The following is a 16,047-nucleotide window of genomic DNA, read 5'->3' on the forward strand; positions in this document are numbered from 1 at the left end:
CAATTTATTTCTCTCTCTCTCTCTGTATATATAAATATCTATTTGTTTATAATTTGTAAATGGCCATATACTGCCATAACTACATAGTAGTTATCACAGACTCAGACTGGGTAGGTCTTAAAATGGGTATTTTTAAGGTAGTTCCTCTCAAATTTCAATGAGAAAGGACAAGCAAACTCATTTAGTCTCTTTTAAACTCCACACCATAAATGGAGTTAACAAAGACTGGAGTTAACAAAGACATATAATAAAGACAAGAGTTAAATATAGGAATGTTAGTCATGCTTTAGTTTGGGTAGTTCTTGAGCATCCATCTTGTTAACTTAAGTTTAAATAATGGCATAATGTTGCATCATCTCACATAATTATACTTAATACAGAAATGTAGAGATTTAATTTATTGATATTTTGAAAATTTAGCCCCAAATATCAAAATGATAACAGTTTTTATAGAAATATTCTGGATTTACCGAGATATTTTTCACCCTTAAAGCAAAATGGTGTAGTAACAGTAATAAAATTCAAGCAGTAAAATAAAAGCTTAGTGGCATCTGACAGTCTTAAAGACAAAATGTATATATTTATCGTCTTTCTCCTTTTTCCTATTTCAGGTTCTGGAGAAGCTTCTTATAGCAGGAATGGCTTTATCTATGCATATGAAAATCATCTGAAACACAGACTCTTAACATCAGTTTTTAAGTTGGCCAGGACAAAGAGTTATGAACCTAGTCCCACTGCAAACTACACGGTATCGCTTATGGCATCCAGTACTCTGGGTCCTCAGCTTTCATTTTCCACTGATATTGTTTCTGAGAAGACAAATAATGTGAATATCAATAATGTCAAGATGGAAGGCCAACTGGAAGTGGCTTCTGTCTTTGCAAGAAGTATTTACACTTTATCAAGCTCATACAATGAAAAAAGACGGGTTTTAGAAGGGAAATCAAATCTGAAGTTGGATTCTTCTTACCTTCAGGCTACCAATCAGATATCTGGCAGATACAGTGATGATGTATTTTCCATTACTTCAGTCTCTGATGTACAGAGCGGACTATTAAAGAACACAGCTTCACTGAGATATGAAAACAGCCAGCTGAAAATGACATCTGAAACAAATGGGAGATATCGACACCTTGCAGGTGTCAATAAGCTTGAGTTAATTTTGTCAAAGAAGACAGCTGCTCTTCGCTCTGAGTACCAAGCCACTTACAAGCAAACCCAGTATTATGCCTTGTTTGCAGGTTCTCTCAATTCCCAGGATCTTGTTTTCAACACCGATATTTCTGTGACTGATCAAAGGAATCGAGCTGCCCATAAGTCATCGCTGAATGTTAATCAGTATGGTCTAGCCAGTAGTGCAACCACAAATGTACAATTTAGTCCACTGACAATGCAGAGTGAAATGAATGCCAAACTTGATACTTCTGGAGGCTCCATGTCACTATCTTCTTCTGGACGCTATGGTAAAAACAACGCAAAATTCAATCTAGGTGGAAGAGTGAGCTTAATGGAAATAACACTGGGAAGTGAGTATCAGAGTACAATTCTGGGTATGGACAACAAACATGTTTTAAACTTCAGAGTTAATAAAGAAGGACTCAAGTTTTCAAATAACTTGCAAGGATCATTCAAAGAAATTAAGCTGGAGTACACAAATGACTTGAATATTCCTGGTTTATCCTTAACATTTGCTTCAAAATTAGACAACAGCTTCAGCTTTGACAAGTTCCACAAGCATGTTTTTGACCTACAGCTGCAGCCTAGATCACTTACAGCTAAGCTGAGCAATAATATTAAATACACTAGAACTGAAGTTACCAACAAAGCAGAATTACTCCTTGAGCCTCTGAAGCTGAATTTGGGTGGCAATGTGAGGGGAGCCTATGGAGCAGATGAAATAAGGCATACCTACACCATTACGTATGCTGATCTAGCTGCAAACTTTAAAACAGATACAGTTGCAAATGTTCAAGGTGCAGCAGTGAGTCACAGAGTTAATCTGAATGTGGCAGGACTTGCTTCCTCAATTACTATCAACACAAACTGTGATTCCAAATCTCTCCGTTTCAGCAATGTTGTACGTTCCACCATGGCCCCATTTACTATCACTGCTGATGTACATACCAATGGTAATGGAAAGCTGACTGCTATGGGTGAACACACTGGAGACCTTTACAGCAAATTCCTGTTCAAAGCAGAGCCTCTTGCTTTCACTTTCTCCCATGATTACAGAGGATCTACCAGTCATACCCTGAAGTCTAGAGAAAGGTATACTACACTGCTTGATAATAAAGTCCATATGCTTTTTACTCCATCAGAGCAGTCAAGTGCTTGGAAATTGAAAAGTCAGCTGAACAATAATGTATATTCACAAGATCTCAGTGCTTACAACAATGCGGAAAAGACCGGTGTGGAACTTAGTGGAAGAGCTTTGGCAGATCTCTCTGTAATGGATTCATCAATCACAGTACCATTCACATCTGAAACAATTAATTTAGTTGATGTGTTAGGCCTCCGGGGCAGTTTGTCGGAGCCTCAAGAATTCAGTATCTCTGGCTCTGTGAAGTATGACAAAAATAAAGACATGCATGTTATCAACCTGCCGTTCTTGGAACACTTGCCAGTTTACTTTGAACATATCAGAGGCACAATTCTATCCACACTGCAGGCCATACAAAGTTACTTGAAAAACATTAACATAGATCAACATATTAGTAAATACAAGGCAACTTTGGATAAGCTCCCACAGCACATTAATGACTACATGGACAAACTGGATATGAAGGGCAGAGTTAGCAGCATGAAAAATAATTTGATTGCTTTCACAAGGGACTATAGCATAACATCTGATGATCTCCAAATTACACTAGAAAAAGCCATGGTCAATATTCAAGAAATACTGTCTCAACTGCAGGCCTATCTGATACAACTTGAGCAATACATCAAAGATAATTATGAGCAGTATGACATTAAAGCACTTATTGCACAGCTTCTTGACCAAATAGTTGAAAAAGTGACAGCTCTAGATAACAAGTATAAGATAAGAATGACTGTAGTTGATACTATTCAGAAATTACAATTTTTTTTTCACCAGTATTACCCTAGTGAAATTGGAAGCAGCACTCTGACATGGATTAAGAATGTAGATGATAAGTACAAGATCACCGCTTGGATACAGGAGAACCTAGAACAACTGAAGATTCAAATTCAGAATATTGATGTCAGACGTAGTGTAGAAAATTTGAAACAGCAGATTAAAACGATTGATGTTAAAGAAGTTTTACAAAAATTGAAGCGTTCATTACCAATTAAAAAACTGAATGAAGTTCTTGAACAAATCAAAGACTTTATTCTAAACTGGATGGAGGAGTATGAAGTGTCTGAGAAGATCAGTGCTTTCCGAGGTCACATGCACAAACTGATTGTAAAATATGAAATTGATAAGCAAGTATATTTTTTAATGGACAGGATGATAGAACTGTTTAACCAGTACAAAATAAAAGAAACTGTCCAGAAACTAACCTCCTACCTGAAAAAAATTGATGTGAAATCATGCTTTGATAAAATTGTTACTTTCATTGATAATGCTGTCAAGAAAGTGCAAACATTTGATTATGAAATGATGATAAATGAAATCAACACGATCCTTGACATGCTTATAAAAAGTCTCAAGTCTTTTGACTATAACCAGTTTGTCGATGACACAAATAACAAAATCCGAGAACTAACCCAGAAAATAAATGAGGAACTCAGAAATCTAGAACTTCCACAGAAAGCCGAAGCACTGAAACAGTATATGAGAGATGTTAGTGCTGTGATTTCAAAATATGTAGAACAACTCAGGGACACCAAGCTTGCTGCAATAATTAACTGGTTCAAGGACCTCATAAACTCAACAACATTTGCTAATCTAAAAGCCAAGATAAATGAACACCTGGAAGATCTGCGAGAGAGGATTTCTGAAATGGATATTTCCAAGGAATTCCAGTGGTATCTTCAGAAGATAAGCCAGTTCTACAATTCTGTTGTCATATACATTTCTGACCAGTGGAACATTGCTTTTAAGAAGATTGTTGCTTTGGCTGAAGAGTATGATATCAAAAATTGGGCTGAAAATTTAAACCAGTTTATTGAATTAGGATTTAAAGTCCCTGAAATCAGAACTGCTATAGTCACTATACCGGCCTTTGAGGTTAGTCTCCGAGCTCTGCGGGAGGGAACATTTCAAACACCAGATTTCATTGTCCCACTGACTGATCTGCATATCCCCTCCTATGAGATCAATATTAAGAAACTAAAGGACATAAAAATCCCAATGAAATTTGCTACCCCAAAATTTACTGTTCTAAATACCATTGAAGTTCCTTCCTATACAATTGACATGAATGAGATTAAACTTCAGATTATGCAAATAATAGACCAACTCATGTCTGGTGAATTTCAGCTGCCAGCAACTGATGTGTATTTTAAAGATCTGAAGATGAGAGATATGCCTTTTCCTGACATTTCTTTCCCAGAACTACAAATGCCTCAGTTTGAAATACCAGAATTATTGGTTCCTAAGCTAAATCTAAATGAGCTCCAGTTTCCTAACTTGAAGATACCAGAGTTCCAACTTCCACGTATCCCACATACTGCAACTGTCCCTACATTTGGCAAATTGTCTGGTGCTTTCAGGGTTGCATCTCCATTCTTTACGCTGTCTACACAAGCTGAATTTCATAACACTACAACTTCTGCAAACAGTCCAGAATTTGTGACGTCTGTTTCAGCTCAAACAACATCCAAATTAGATTTCCTAGTTTTTAGTGTTATTGCAGATTCACGTCTCTCAGCCCCTAAAATGAAGCAGCTGAACCTTAAAAATTCCATGAAGGTCAACCACAGATTCCTTAAAGTTGATCACACCAATGAAGTGATATTTTTTGGGACTTCCGTAGAAGGTGAAGCTGAAACAAGAGCAAACTTATATACAACAAAAAATTCAATTGAAGTACAGAATAATTTAATAGTCAAGCTGCAAAGAAAAATTTGGATGCAGAGTGGAACAACATATTCCCACAGACTGAATATTCCACAAGCTGCCTTCTCCAGTCAAGCTAATCTGATCAATAACATGACAACAGAGCTAGAAGCCGGACACATATCATTTACCTCCACTGGTAAAGGAAACTGGAAATGGGCTTATCCTAATTTCTCTGATGAAGGAACTCATGATTCACATGTCACTTTCAGGGTTGAGGGCCCCATTATTATTTTTTCTGCTGACAACAGAATAAATGATAAGTACTTGAAAGTCAACCAAGCTATGAAATATGAATGTGGTTTCCTAAATTATGCAACACTTCAGATTCAGTCTGAAATTGAGTCACAGCCTGTGGGACGTAGCGTTCTAAACGTAAAAGGCACAGGTCAGCTTGGAGGCATGAAAGTAGAATTAACAGGCTCTCACAATGCTCGGCTTAATGGACAGATTACTGGAACTGTGAATAATGAGATTTCCTTTTTGGCCCACCCTTTTGAAGTTCGTCTATTAACAAACAATGATGGAAATTTGAAAATCAGCTTCCCAATGAAACTGACCGGCAAAATTGACTTCCTGAATAACTATGGTCTTGTGCTCAGTTCCTCTATTCAGCAGGTCAGCTGGCAAGCTACTGGCAGATTCAATCAGTACAGATATTCCCATAACATGTCTGCTGGCAATAATGATGACAGAATTGAAGCCCACATTGAAATGAGTGGAGATGCCAACCTAGACTTCCTAAATATTCCTCTAAGCATTCCTCAGCTTCATGTTCCGTATACTGGAATCAGTACTCCTCAACTAAAAGATTATTCCCTGTGGGAACAGGTAGGTCTGAAGGATTTATTGAAGACTACAAGACAATCATTTGATTTAAATTTGAATGCTCAGTATGAAAAAAACAAAGACATGCACTTGATCCCACTTCCTTTGGCAACAGTGCATGAAGTACTTAATAAATATATCATTTTCTTCAACAAGTATTTTGAGAAAGGAAGAAACGCTGCTTTAGATTTTCTCACAAAATCATATAACGAAGCCAAAACAAAATTTGACAAATACAAAGTACAGACATCACTGAACAAACTACCTCGGGTCTTCAGAGTTCCAGGATACACCATTCCCATTGTGAATATTGAGGTTTCTCCTTTTACTGCTGAGATGCCAGCCTTTGGTTACATGCTTCCCAAAGAAATAAGCACAACAGGATTCACAGTCCCATTTATTGGCTTTTCAGTACCATCTTACACACTAGTCTTACCTTCTCTGGAGCTTCCAGTTCTTCATGTCCCACAGGATCTACGCACTCTTAAGCTTCCTAGATTCAGAATCAACAGCCCATCAAATCACATATTAATTCCTGCCATGGGGAACATTACTTACGACTTCTCATTTAAATCCAGTGTGATCACTTTGACTGCAAATGCTGGGCTGTTCAATCAGTCAGATATTGCTGGGCGACTCAGTGTCTCATCTTCTTCTGTCATTGATGCACTGCAATTTAAGCTGGATGGTTCAACAAGTTTGACAAGAAAAAGAGGTTTGAAGCTGGCCACAGCATTGTCGCTAAGTAATAACAAATTTCTAGGAGGAAACCATGACAGCACTATTAGTCTCACAAAGAGGAACATGGAAGCTTCATTGACAACAAATGCAGATATCAACACACCCATTTTAAAAATGAATTTTAGTCAAGAGCTTTCTGGAAATACTAAATCCAAACCCACTCTTTCATCAGGGCTAAAATTAATGTATGATTTTAATACTCCTAAATATGGCACTGGTGCTAAGGGAGGAATTGCTCACAAATTTGCTTTAGAAAGCCTTACATCTTACATATCAGTAGAAACATCAACAAAAGGGAATATTGATGGAGTATTCTACACTGGAAATTCATTTTCTGGAAATGTAGACCATGAAGCAAACACCTATCTGAATGCTAATGGAGCTCGGTCATTTCTCAAGCTTGTGACCAACTCCAAAGCAGATGGACTCTGGAACAATGAAATGAAAGAAATACTTGCAGTTGAAGCATCTACCCGTCGTGTTTATGCAGTCTGGGAGCACAGTGGGAAAAACTATGCACGATATACACCTCTTTTCACAACTACAGGGACTCAGAAATGCAAAGCAACCTTAGAATTGACTCCTTGGAGTATGTCAGCAGATCTTCAGATACAAGCTACTCAGCCAAATTCCTTCCTGGACACAGCTTCAGTTAATCAAGTTGTCTTAATGAAAATCAATACTGAAAACCAGAAAGTTGGCTGGAAGGGTGAAGGCCAAATTCAGTCATTATCTCTCAGTCATGATATGCAATTATCAAATGAAAAATCAAAAGCAAAGTTTGATGTTTCTGGGTCTTTGGAAGGATACATAGACTTCCTCAAAAACTTGAAGTGTCCCATTTCTGAGAAGAGCTTATGGGATATCTTGAAGTTGGATGTCACTACCAGCGCTGACAGAAAACAGTACTTAAATGCTTCAGCATCCCTGGTGTACACAAAGAGTGAAGATGGTTACTTTATCCCCATACCTGTGAATAAGCTGACAGATGGCATTGTTTTCAGTATTCCTGAGTTAAACCTAAAGTCACTAAGTCCTGTTCTCAGCACTCCAGAATTCAGAGTACCTTTCACTACCCTCCAGGTCCCATCATATACTATTGACTTGCGCAACATAAAAATTCCACAGACACTAAACACAATGCCATTTGATGTGAGTTTACCCACGCTGCCAAGACTAAGATTCCCCAAAGTGAATGTAGGAGCCAATTATATTACAGTAGAAGAATATAAAATCCCATATTTTGAGGTGACAGTACCTGAATACCAAATAACTGTGTCTCAATTCACTCTTCCAAAGAGTATTTCTCTTGGCAATCTACATATAAATCTGGATGAAATAGCTAATAAGATTGCAGATTTTGATCTGCCTACAATTACAATTCCTGAACAGAAAATTGAGATCCCCCCTCTCAAAATGTCCTTGCCTGCTGGAATTTACATCCCATCATTTGGTGCCTTAAGTGGATCTTTCAAAGTTGCTTCACCGTTGTACAATGCCACCTGGAGAACAGACTTAACAAATAAAAAGGACTCCTTTCAGCAGTCCATTGACTCTACCTGCAGCTCAACATTACAGTTCCTGGAATATGACTTGAGTGGTAAGACAACTTAAATTCTGTATGACACAGTTTTAGAGGAAATACTGTATGGGGTTTTGTTCAGAATTTTTTTCTAGGACTTACTTTGCTTATGAAGATGCTGCTCCCTATTTAGCACTGACATTAGATTGAACTTCTCCTTTTATCATCAAAAGCATTGTTTTGAAAGTTATAATCAGAGTCTCAGTCAGTCACCCTGAAGGTTAATAGCGAGATATATGTATAGTTAATGGCATACTCTTAAAAAAAAATGGAAGAAATCCCTTTTCTGTTTACCTGTTTCTTTCTTTAAATTGCACAGAAATCATAGTATTCCCTCATTACTTATGATGATACATGTGAGGGAGAGAAAAGAGACTGACTGGCAATAGATTCAGTTTAGAGGTAAAGAAATACCCATCTTTTTCCGTATAAACTAAGTATATTTCATTTTGAAAATTATTTCAACACAGAAAACTCAGGAGTCCCACACCAGCATATGGTATTGAGTTCTAGACTTTAGAAGTATAGTAAAAGTATATGTCAAGTATAAACTCTCAAGAAATCAGAATCTCCGTTTATGGTCTGCATGCAAAATGTTATATCCATGTTATTCTAAATATAGTGCAAAACTGAATACTAAAATACTGTGACTGAGCAAACATTTCCATGTCTTTTTATTTTGTGCATTATGGGCAGCTAGTTTCTTGATGCATAATTTCATATACTACTGAAATACCTCACAACTGGCCAGCTAACATAAAGCTGGACATGTATTTAATACTGTTTGCTGATAAATTCTGTAAATATACACAGCTGAAATCTTTTTTTATAGTTGTTTCAAACTACAAATATGAAGGAGGCATGTTTGTTGTGAAGACAGTTGGCAGCTTTTCACATCGTGACATGAGTGTAAACTACAAGGAAGATCTTACAGCTCGGGGAATTAGGTAAAGATTTGTCATTATAATATCATTTATCACTGACAAAATTGCAAATGCTGTATTGTTTATTTGAACTCTAATGCCCCAGACTACTTTGCTGTAATTAAAAAGAACCTATGTAGCTACCCTGTCATTATTAGCTGGGACTTTTTCTCTCCCCAAATAGCTGGAAAACCATTTACCCTCATCATTTCCAGAATAACTTTTCTCAGAAGCCTTATTTCATAAAACTGCTGAGATATAAACAAAGAATTTTATAATCAGAGTGGTTCTAGATTTGACCATCAACATAGTTTTCACTGGAGCTCTCTATCAACACAGGTCATTAAGGAATAATTTTTTTTCACAGATGCTGGTACTACGGGTTACAGAGATGGGCATCTAACTGGCTGTTTTGATCTGCAAGTGTTGCGTTACCATATCCAAGGGACGGAAGTCAGTGAAAGGAAGGGCAAATGCAGATACAAATTACTGCCCATACTTCTGTTCGTGGAAGAAATGGAAGTCAGCTTGTAGAAATCCATAGAAAGCTGACAGTGATGCAGCTACAGACTTTGTTTTGATATCCTAATTTAATGCAAATTCTCAATAGGTCTCAATATAGTTTTACCTAAAAAAGGAAAATTGGATTGACCTGAAGTTTTGAATGTGATAGGCTAGATCTTCAGAAATGTGAATAGTAAAACCCTGCATTTTCTTTTGATGACTAAGGCGTTATTTGCTTACATATATATATTAAAAACCATAAGTTGTCTTATATTTAGGCATATTGCATTGTATACTTCTTTAGGACTTGTGCTATCTTTGTGCATTCCTTAATAGCTGTTTATTCGTTGTTACTTTAGAATTGTGGACAACACTGCATCACTAGACATCACCAGCCCAACATTTACTGATGTTCATGTGCATTATAAAGGCACTGACAGCAGGATATCCTCCTCAGTATCTTCACCCTCTGCTGGGACCTTGGGCTATCTCATTGAAATGGACACTGACATTCTGAAGGCAAAATTTTACTACCGAACTCGGGTGAGTTTGATATGAGCAATAAAAAGCAAAAAGGTTGGGAGTGGGCAGAGGATAGGTTCCCTTTTAAAATGTGTATATGTTTATTTTATGAAATAATTTAAGCACCTATTGTCCAAAGAAAAAATATATTATGGGTAACTGCAGTTTTTGTTTCCTAAACTGGCCTTGCCAGTACTAAAAGTAGCATCTCCGTGAAGAGGCTATTTCATCTTCTCTACACAGTTAATTTTGCCCTCTCCTATGATAAAGAAAACACACCCACTGAAAGTGAAGAAACAGTACAAAACTAGTTTTAGATAAGCCACTATACACCCATCAGAATAATTACAGTTACTGCAAAAATGGCCCTTATAGGAATCAAGCCACTGGAAGAGATCAGACCATCTACAGAGTGCCTTTTTTTGACCCATTAATATATCACAGTACATTATGAGAGGAAAAACCTTTATTAGATTTGCTATTCTTATTATTGGCAACTATATTGTTACTGGCATACTACAATAACTTCAGAATTAAAAGCTTAACTTCCAAGATGGTATACTAATTTAGGTGTCACAAATAACTCATAATCCATTGTTTACAACTGAAAACTGGAAAATTCATTTATGTAAATAGGTTCTAATTTGAGGAACCTTAATTACTGTAACTCTCACACTAAATTCTCATTGATTTAAATTATTACTAAGTGAAATCTTCTAATGTTTTCATATTAAGAAATGCTTATTAAATTCACATTAAACAATGTCACAAATGAAAGGAGAAGGGTCATTTTCCCAAGTAATTCACATGCCTTATCAGACATCATAGACCTTTAATGCAAAGTAGGAAAAAATCTTTGCATTCAAATAAAAAAAGACCAGACTAAGTTAGGTACCAATCCTGCTGTTCAAAGAGGCACAAAGTAGCTTGATACAATAGCATTTGTTCCAAAATAAACTTTCAGTATGGGAGCAAATATACAGTAGACAAAAATGATTCATAGTGTATGTGTCTGAGTGTATAATAAAATTAAGGGAGTGTGAAATGCAAATATTGAAATACACTCATTATAAATAATGCTGAATTTGATTATCCCATTTTATATTTTCAGTCTGCCCCTCAAAAGGACATTGACATATTAAAAAGTGAGATATCCTTCAAGAAACCTGACCTGATTCAAATGAAATTCAACTGGAAAGAGGATGCTGCCAAAGATTTGCTCTTGGGTCTAAAAGAAAAGGTACCTAGAATGACAAGTGCAGTCTATAGCTGTGTTAATCGGTATCATAAGGAGCATATGGGACTGGAAATCAGTGCTGCCACCTTAAAGATGAAGAATGTCATGCAGAACAATGCTGACAAAGCATATACATTTGCTGTAAAACAAATAGATGCAATAGATGCTCAGCTTCGCACAGCTGCCAATGAGGCCTCTGGCAAATATCAAGAGATGAAGGTCAAAGCTAAACAGTTATATCGAAAAGCAGCAGATCAAGCTGAGCAGTTTGACTATCAAAGAATAAAAGCAAAGCTTTTGGATGCTACAATTGACATAATAGAAGAATACCACAAAAGGATAAAACACATAATTGACTCAGCCATTGAATTCCTGAAAATCACAAAATTCCAGGTCCCTGGGCTGTCTGAAAAGTATACTGGTGAAGAATTGTACCTTATGACTACAGAGAAGGTGGCAAAAACTGCTGATTTATGCCTTTCAAAACTTCAGGAGTACTTTGATGCTTTGATTGCAGCTATCAATGAGCTGGAAGTCAAAGTTCCTTCTTCTGAAACAATTCTCAAAGGCCGTATTGTACTTGATCAAATTAAAGAAATGCTGAAACATCTGCAGGAAAAAATCAGGCAGACGTTTGCTACTCTCCAGGAAGCTGACTTTGCAGGAAAGCTTAAGCAACTGAAACAAAGAGTGCAACAAATTTTCCAGAAGGCAGAAGAAGTGATTAGAAGCTTGCAGTCCAAAAATTTTGAAGACATCAAAGTCCAAACACAACAGCTGTACAAAGATGCAATGGCTTCAGACTATGCACAAAAACTGAGATCGCTGGCTGAAGATGTTAAAAAGTACATTTCTCAGTTGAAAGTTTTAAGCCAGAAGACATTCCAGGAGCTTTCAGAAAAGTTGCACCAGCTGCTCCTCTACGTAAAGGCATTGCGGGAGGAATATTTTGATCCAACTACACTTGGATGGTCAGTTAAATACTATGAAGTGGAAGACAAAGTACTAGGATGGCTGAAGAATCTAATAGATACAGTGGTAGACTGGCACAAGAAGTATGTTGGAGATCTTGCTGACTCAGCTACACGCCTGACAGAACAAGTAAGAGAAATAATGGAAAACTACAGTAAGGAATATTACGACTTTATTACTGATGTCGAAGGAAAAGGAAAACAGAAGGTCATGGAGCTCTCATCTGCTGCCCAGGAAAAAATCCGATATTGGTCTACAGCTGCTAAAAGGAAAATTGATGAACATAACAGGAAAGTCAAGGCAAAACTTGAGGAGATCTATGGGCAACTTAGTCATTCCCAAGAAAAGCTAATTAGTGAGGCCAAAAAATTAATTGATCTAACTATAGAAAATTATTCTGCATTCCTGCAATATATCTCAGAGCTTCTTCATTGGCTTGAGCAAATAACAGCCAACAGCATAAAACCATATGTAGCTGTTCGTCAAGGAGAGCTTAGAATAGATGTGCCAAAACCATTTGATTTGGAGTCCATTTACCAAGTGCCCCAAAAAAGCAAAGAGGAACTCAGAAAAAAAGTGGAACTAACACRCACACTGATTCAGCAAGGCATTGAGCAAGGCTCCAGGAAATGGGAAGAAATGCAAAGATTTATTGATGAACAGCTTGCCACTGAGCAACTGAGTCTTCAGCAGATTGTGGAAAAAATACAGAAGCACATGAAGACCTGAATGGACATGCAAAAGAGGAAAAATAATGAGTTTGTACCACAATGTATTTAAAGATAACAGCAATCAGCATACTGGAACTTCAGGTAGATACTGTTGAATCTGAATTTGTAAATGAAAACTGAATAATCTACAGTAGGTTATTTTAATAAGCTTAATAAGCCAATAAATGAATTCTTTATTACATTTTTGTGTCATTTATTACAGGTAGTTTTACTTGGACCATACAGCTTAATCCAACAATTGTTAAGGTCAATGGAAGTCTTTGCATTGATTTCAGTGTGTGTTGGATCAAGTGAATAACGTGCAATACATATTGTAAATAGTCACAAAAGCTATGGAATACACAGTATAAACAGGTTCTAAGATAAAGGTCACATTCCTAAGCCAGGTGAAGAACTTGGAAACACAGCTATTTCCCGGGATAGAAGTACCTTCATAGATAAGTTTGGGAGAGAAAGAAGAGAAGAACGTGCAAAAAAAAAAGGAAGAAAAAAGAAAGAATTCTGGAAATAATATCAAAAAGTGAAAAAGAATATCACTATATGGAAATCCAACTCCTGGAAAATTACAGATAATACCAATGTTCTGTTAAAAATAGATAAATCTATACATGTATCTGTTTTCAGAATACTGTGCCAAGAACTTTAGATGGACTCTTTGTTTCCTCCTGGCTAATTTGTGATTCTGAAATACAGGATTTTCTCTACTGTTTTCCAGTGGTATTTCTGGTTTCACATCAAATTGTCTAGCTTTTAATTATCATAGGTTTAGTTAATTGTCAAAGTTTCGCTGACATCATTGAATATGATGGGAGTCAAAAAGAGTTTTCCCCTCGGTCCTCTGGGCTACAGCCTCGACCTCATTTAAATGAATTCTCAAATTTAAAGCTTAATTTAAATAATGTTTCAGAATTCACTCACAAAATAGGACTTCTTTTGAGTGGAAAATCTGGGGAGCTGTTCACGTTTATTTTCAGCTGCTGAATATAGATATTCATTGAAAAAGGCCTGGTGAGGCTGAAATAATGTTGCCTCTTTTACAATAAACTCTTTAACAAACAAAATGAGAAATTTTCTGTACATGTTTGTTTTGATACAATCAGTGCACTCTGAAATATGATTTTTGCTTTTTTGTTAATGGGAAAACAGTGATTATCTCATCTGTTTGTGTGCAACCATGATCTTTTGGAGTCTAGTTTCATCTCATGGTATGATTAGCTAAGTACATGAAGCAATGGAGCATGAGTTTACAAATACCTGAGTAAGTTTTGTGGGAGCAGATACCTATTCAAGCACAGAGCAGCACCATGCAAAGACGCTAGCTCAGCTCCTGGAAACAGGAGACCCCAGTGCTGCATTAAGCTTGTGCAGCAATAATGCTCCCTGTTCCCGAGCTAACTTGTTTGATTCTAGCAAGATCTTGGCACAAGTTGGGCTATGCAACTTTGACATGCCTGTTGTCAGATAGTATTATTACTGGAGAAAGTCCACCATGAGTGATTTTTTTTTCTGATGAGCTAAATTAACCTCAAAACCCAGAATCAGTCAAGCCCAGTAATATTCCCACACCTACCTAGCTGTCAGGAGGGAGCAGGCATCTCTTAGAAAGTACAGTAACATCAGTTCTCTCTTTAGATCCAGAGTTCTCAGGGCTTTCAGTAAAGCAATAGTTCTCAGATAAAGAGATGGGTTAGTCCCCTGTGAACTGTAAAAAAGAGAGGGTTTTTTTTTTTTTCATTCTGAATAGAACTAGTCTGCATGTGTCACCCTGCCCAGGAACCAGAGATATAAAAATCCCTTTTTACATGTTCTGCCGAGTATCTGAGTAAATAAAGACGTTGGCTGCAGAGCCCTTTCACCTTCATTCACAAGGAGACTCAGGCCTATGGGTCATCTGATCTTTATTTGATGTCAGATTACACAACCCTTTTCCACGAATTTCACAAATGTTTAAGCATAACCAGATTTCTCAGACACAGTCAGCTCTTGCTTCTCTCCATCATGACAAATAGTCCTGTGAAACAAAGGATGATGGAAAAAATTATAGTTATGGGAGAAGAGAAAGAGATTTAAAGTTTTGTTTTCTTTTGTTTTCCCCCTCATGGCTATTTACTTCTGTCCATCATCCTTAGCTCTTGGGAGGGTTATAAATTCTGAAGAAGGATTTATAAGAAATGGGTTAACTGAATAATAAATGTGCCAAACGGCATAAATACTGGCTCTCCCTGGCAAAAGTGAAGCTCCCCAAGAGTGAACACAATAGTTTATGCGCTGAACCGTGTTTAGAGGTTAGAGGAGATTTCCAAGTCTCAGAGCAGCATTGCCGCCAATTGGATTAAAGCTCACAATTATGTAATCGCTGTGACAGCCATTTGCAGTCATTCCGCAGTTGGTTTTGGGAGTGCCTGGAAGCACAACATTGCTCTCAAAAAACTAAATTCGCTGTAACTTAACTGCTGTTAAATCTCCATGCCAGAGATGTCATCTCAAGCACCCTTTAGAAACTCTTGTAATGTTTTGACATAGAAACGGGTGTATTTTGCATGTGTACCATATGTGTGTGCCACAAGAGTGTACAACTAAGTGTAACTTTAAATTCCATGGTTTTCTCCTGATTTTTCTTTAAGAATCCATCAAATTTTAACCAATTTGTCCATGTAATGTGTTACAGAAATGTAGATTAAACCACAATTATTCAAATTGTAGTGCAATTCATGCCACTTATGAAACTTTAGAGACATAATCATTTAAAATATTGGTAGTTCAATTTTGGCTTCTTTTTCAGTCTAGTTTATATAATAAGAAATAATATATTTCATTAAATCGAATTGTGTGGGAGATAATGGGGAATGAGCAGCTATCTGGGACTCAGTGACATTGCTTCATTTTTTTTGCTATAGTCTTCATCATCTGAATTCTCATAAATGCCAGAGGGGCTTTTCTTTATAATTTACAGCAAGTATCAGACATAGAGCAGAACTGGTTGT

The 16,047-nt window shown here is 36.8% G+C and overlaps 1 protein-coding gene across 1 annotated transcript in view; it reads left to right on the forward strand.

The window, feature by feature from the left end:
• Positions 1-13,532, forward strand: part of APOB (apolipoprotein B) — a 37,664-nt gene extending 24,132 nt beyond the window's left edge. Inside the window, exons 26-29 of the mRNA XM_026074617.1 lie at positions 612-8,192; positions 9,007-9,121; positions 9,961-10,144; positions 11,235-13,532. Coding sequence (XP_025930402.1) covers positions 612-8,192; positions 9,007-9,121; positions 9,961-10,144; positions 11,235-13,061 — 9,707 coding nt within the window. The 3' untranslated portion in view covers positions 13,062-13,532. The remainder of the gene's footprint in view (positions 1-611; positions 8,193-9,006; positions 9,122-9,960; positions 10,145-11,234) is intronic.
• Positions 13,533-16,047: the final 2,515 nt, after the last annotated feature.

Source organism: Apteryx rowi, unplaced genomic scaffold (genome assembly GCF_003343035.1).
Source record: "Apteryx rowi isolate R43461 unplaced genomic scaffold, aptRow1 scaffold_392, whole genome shotgun sequence".
Lineage (NCBI taxonomy): Eukaryota > Metazoa > Chordata > Aves > Apterygiformes > Apterygidae > Apteryx > Apteryx rowi.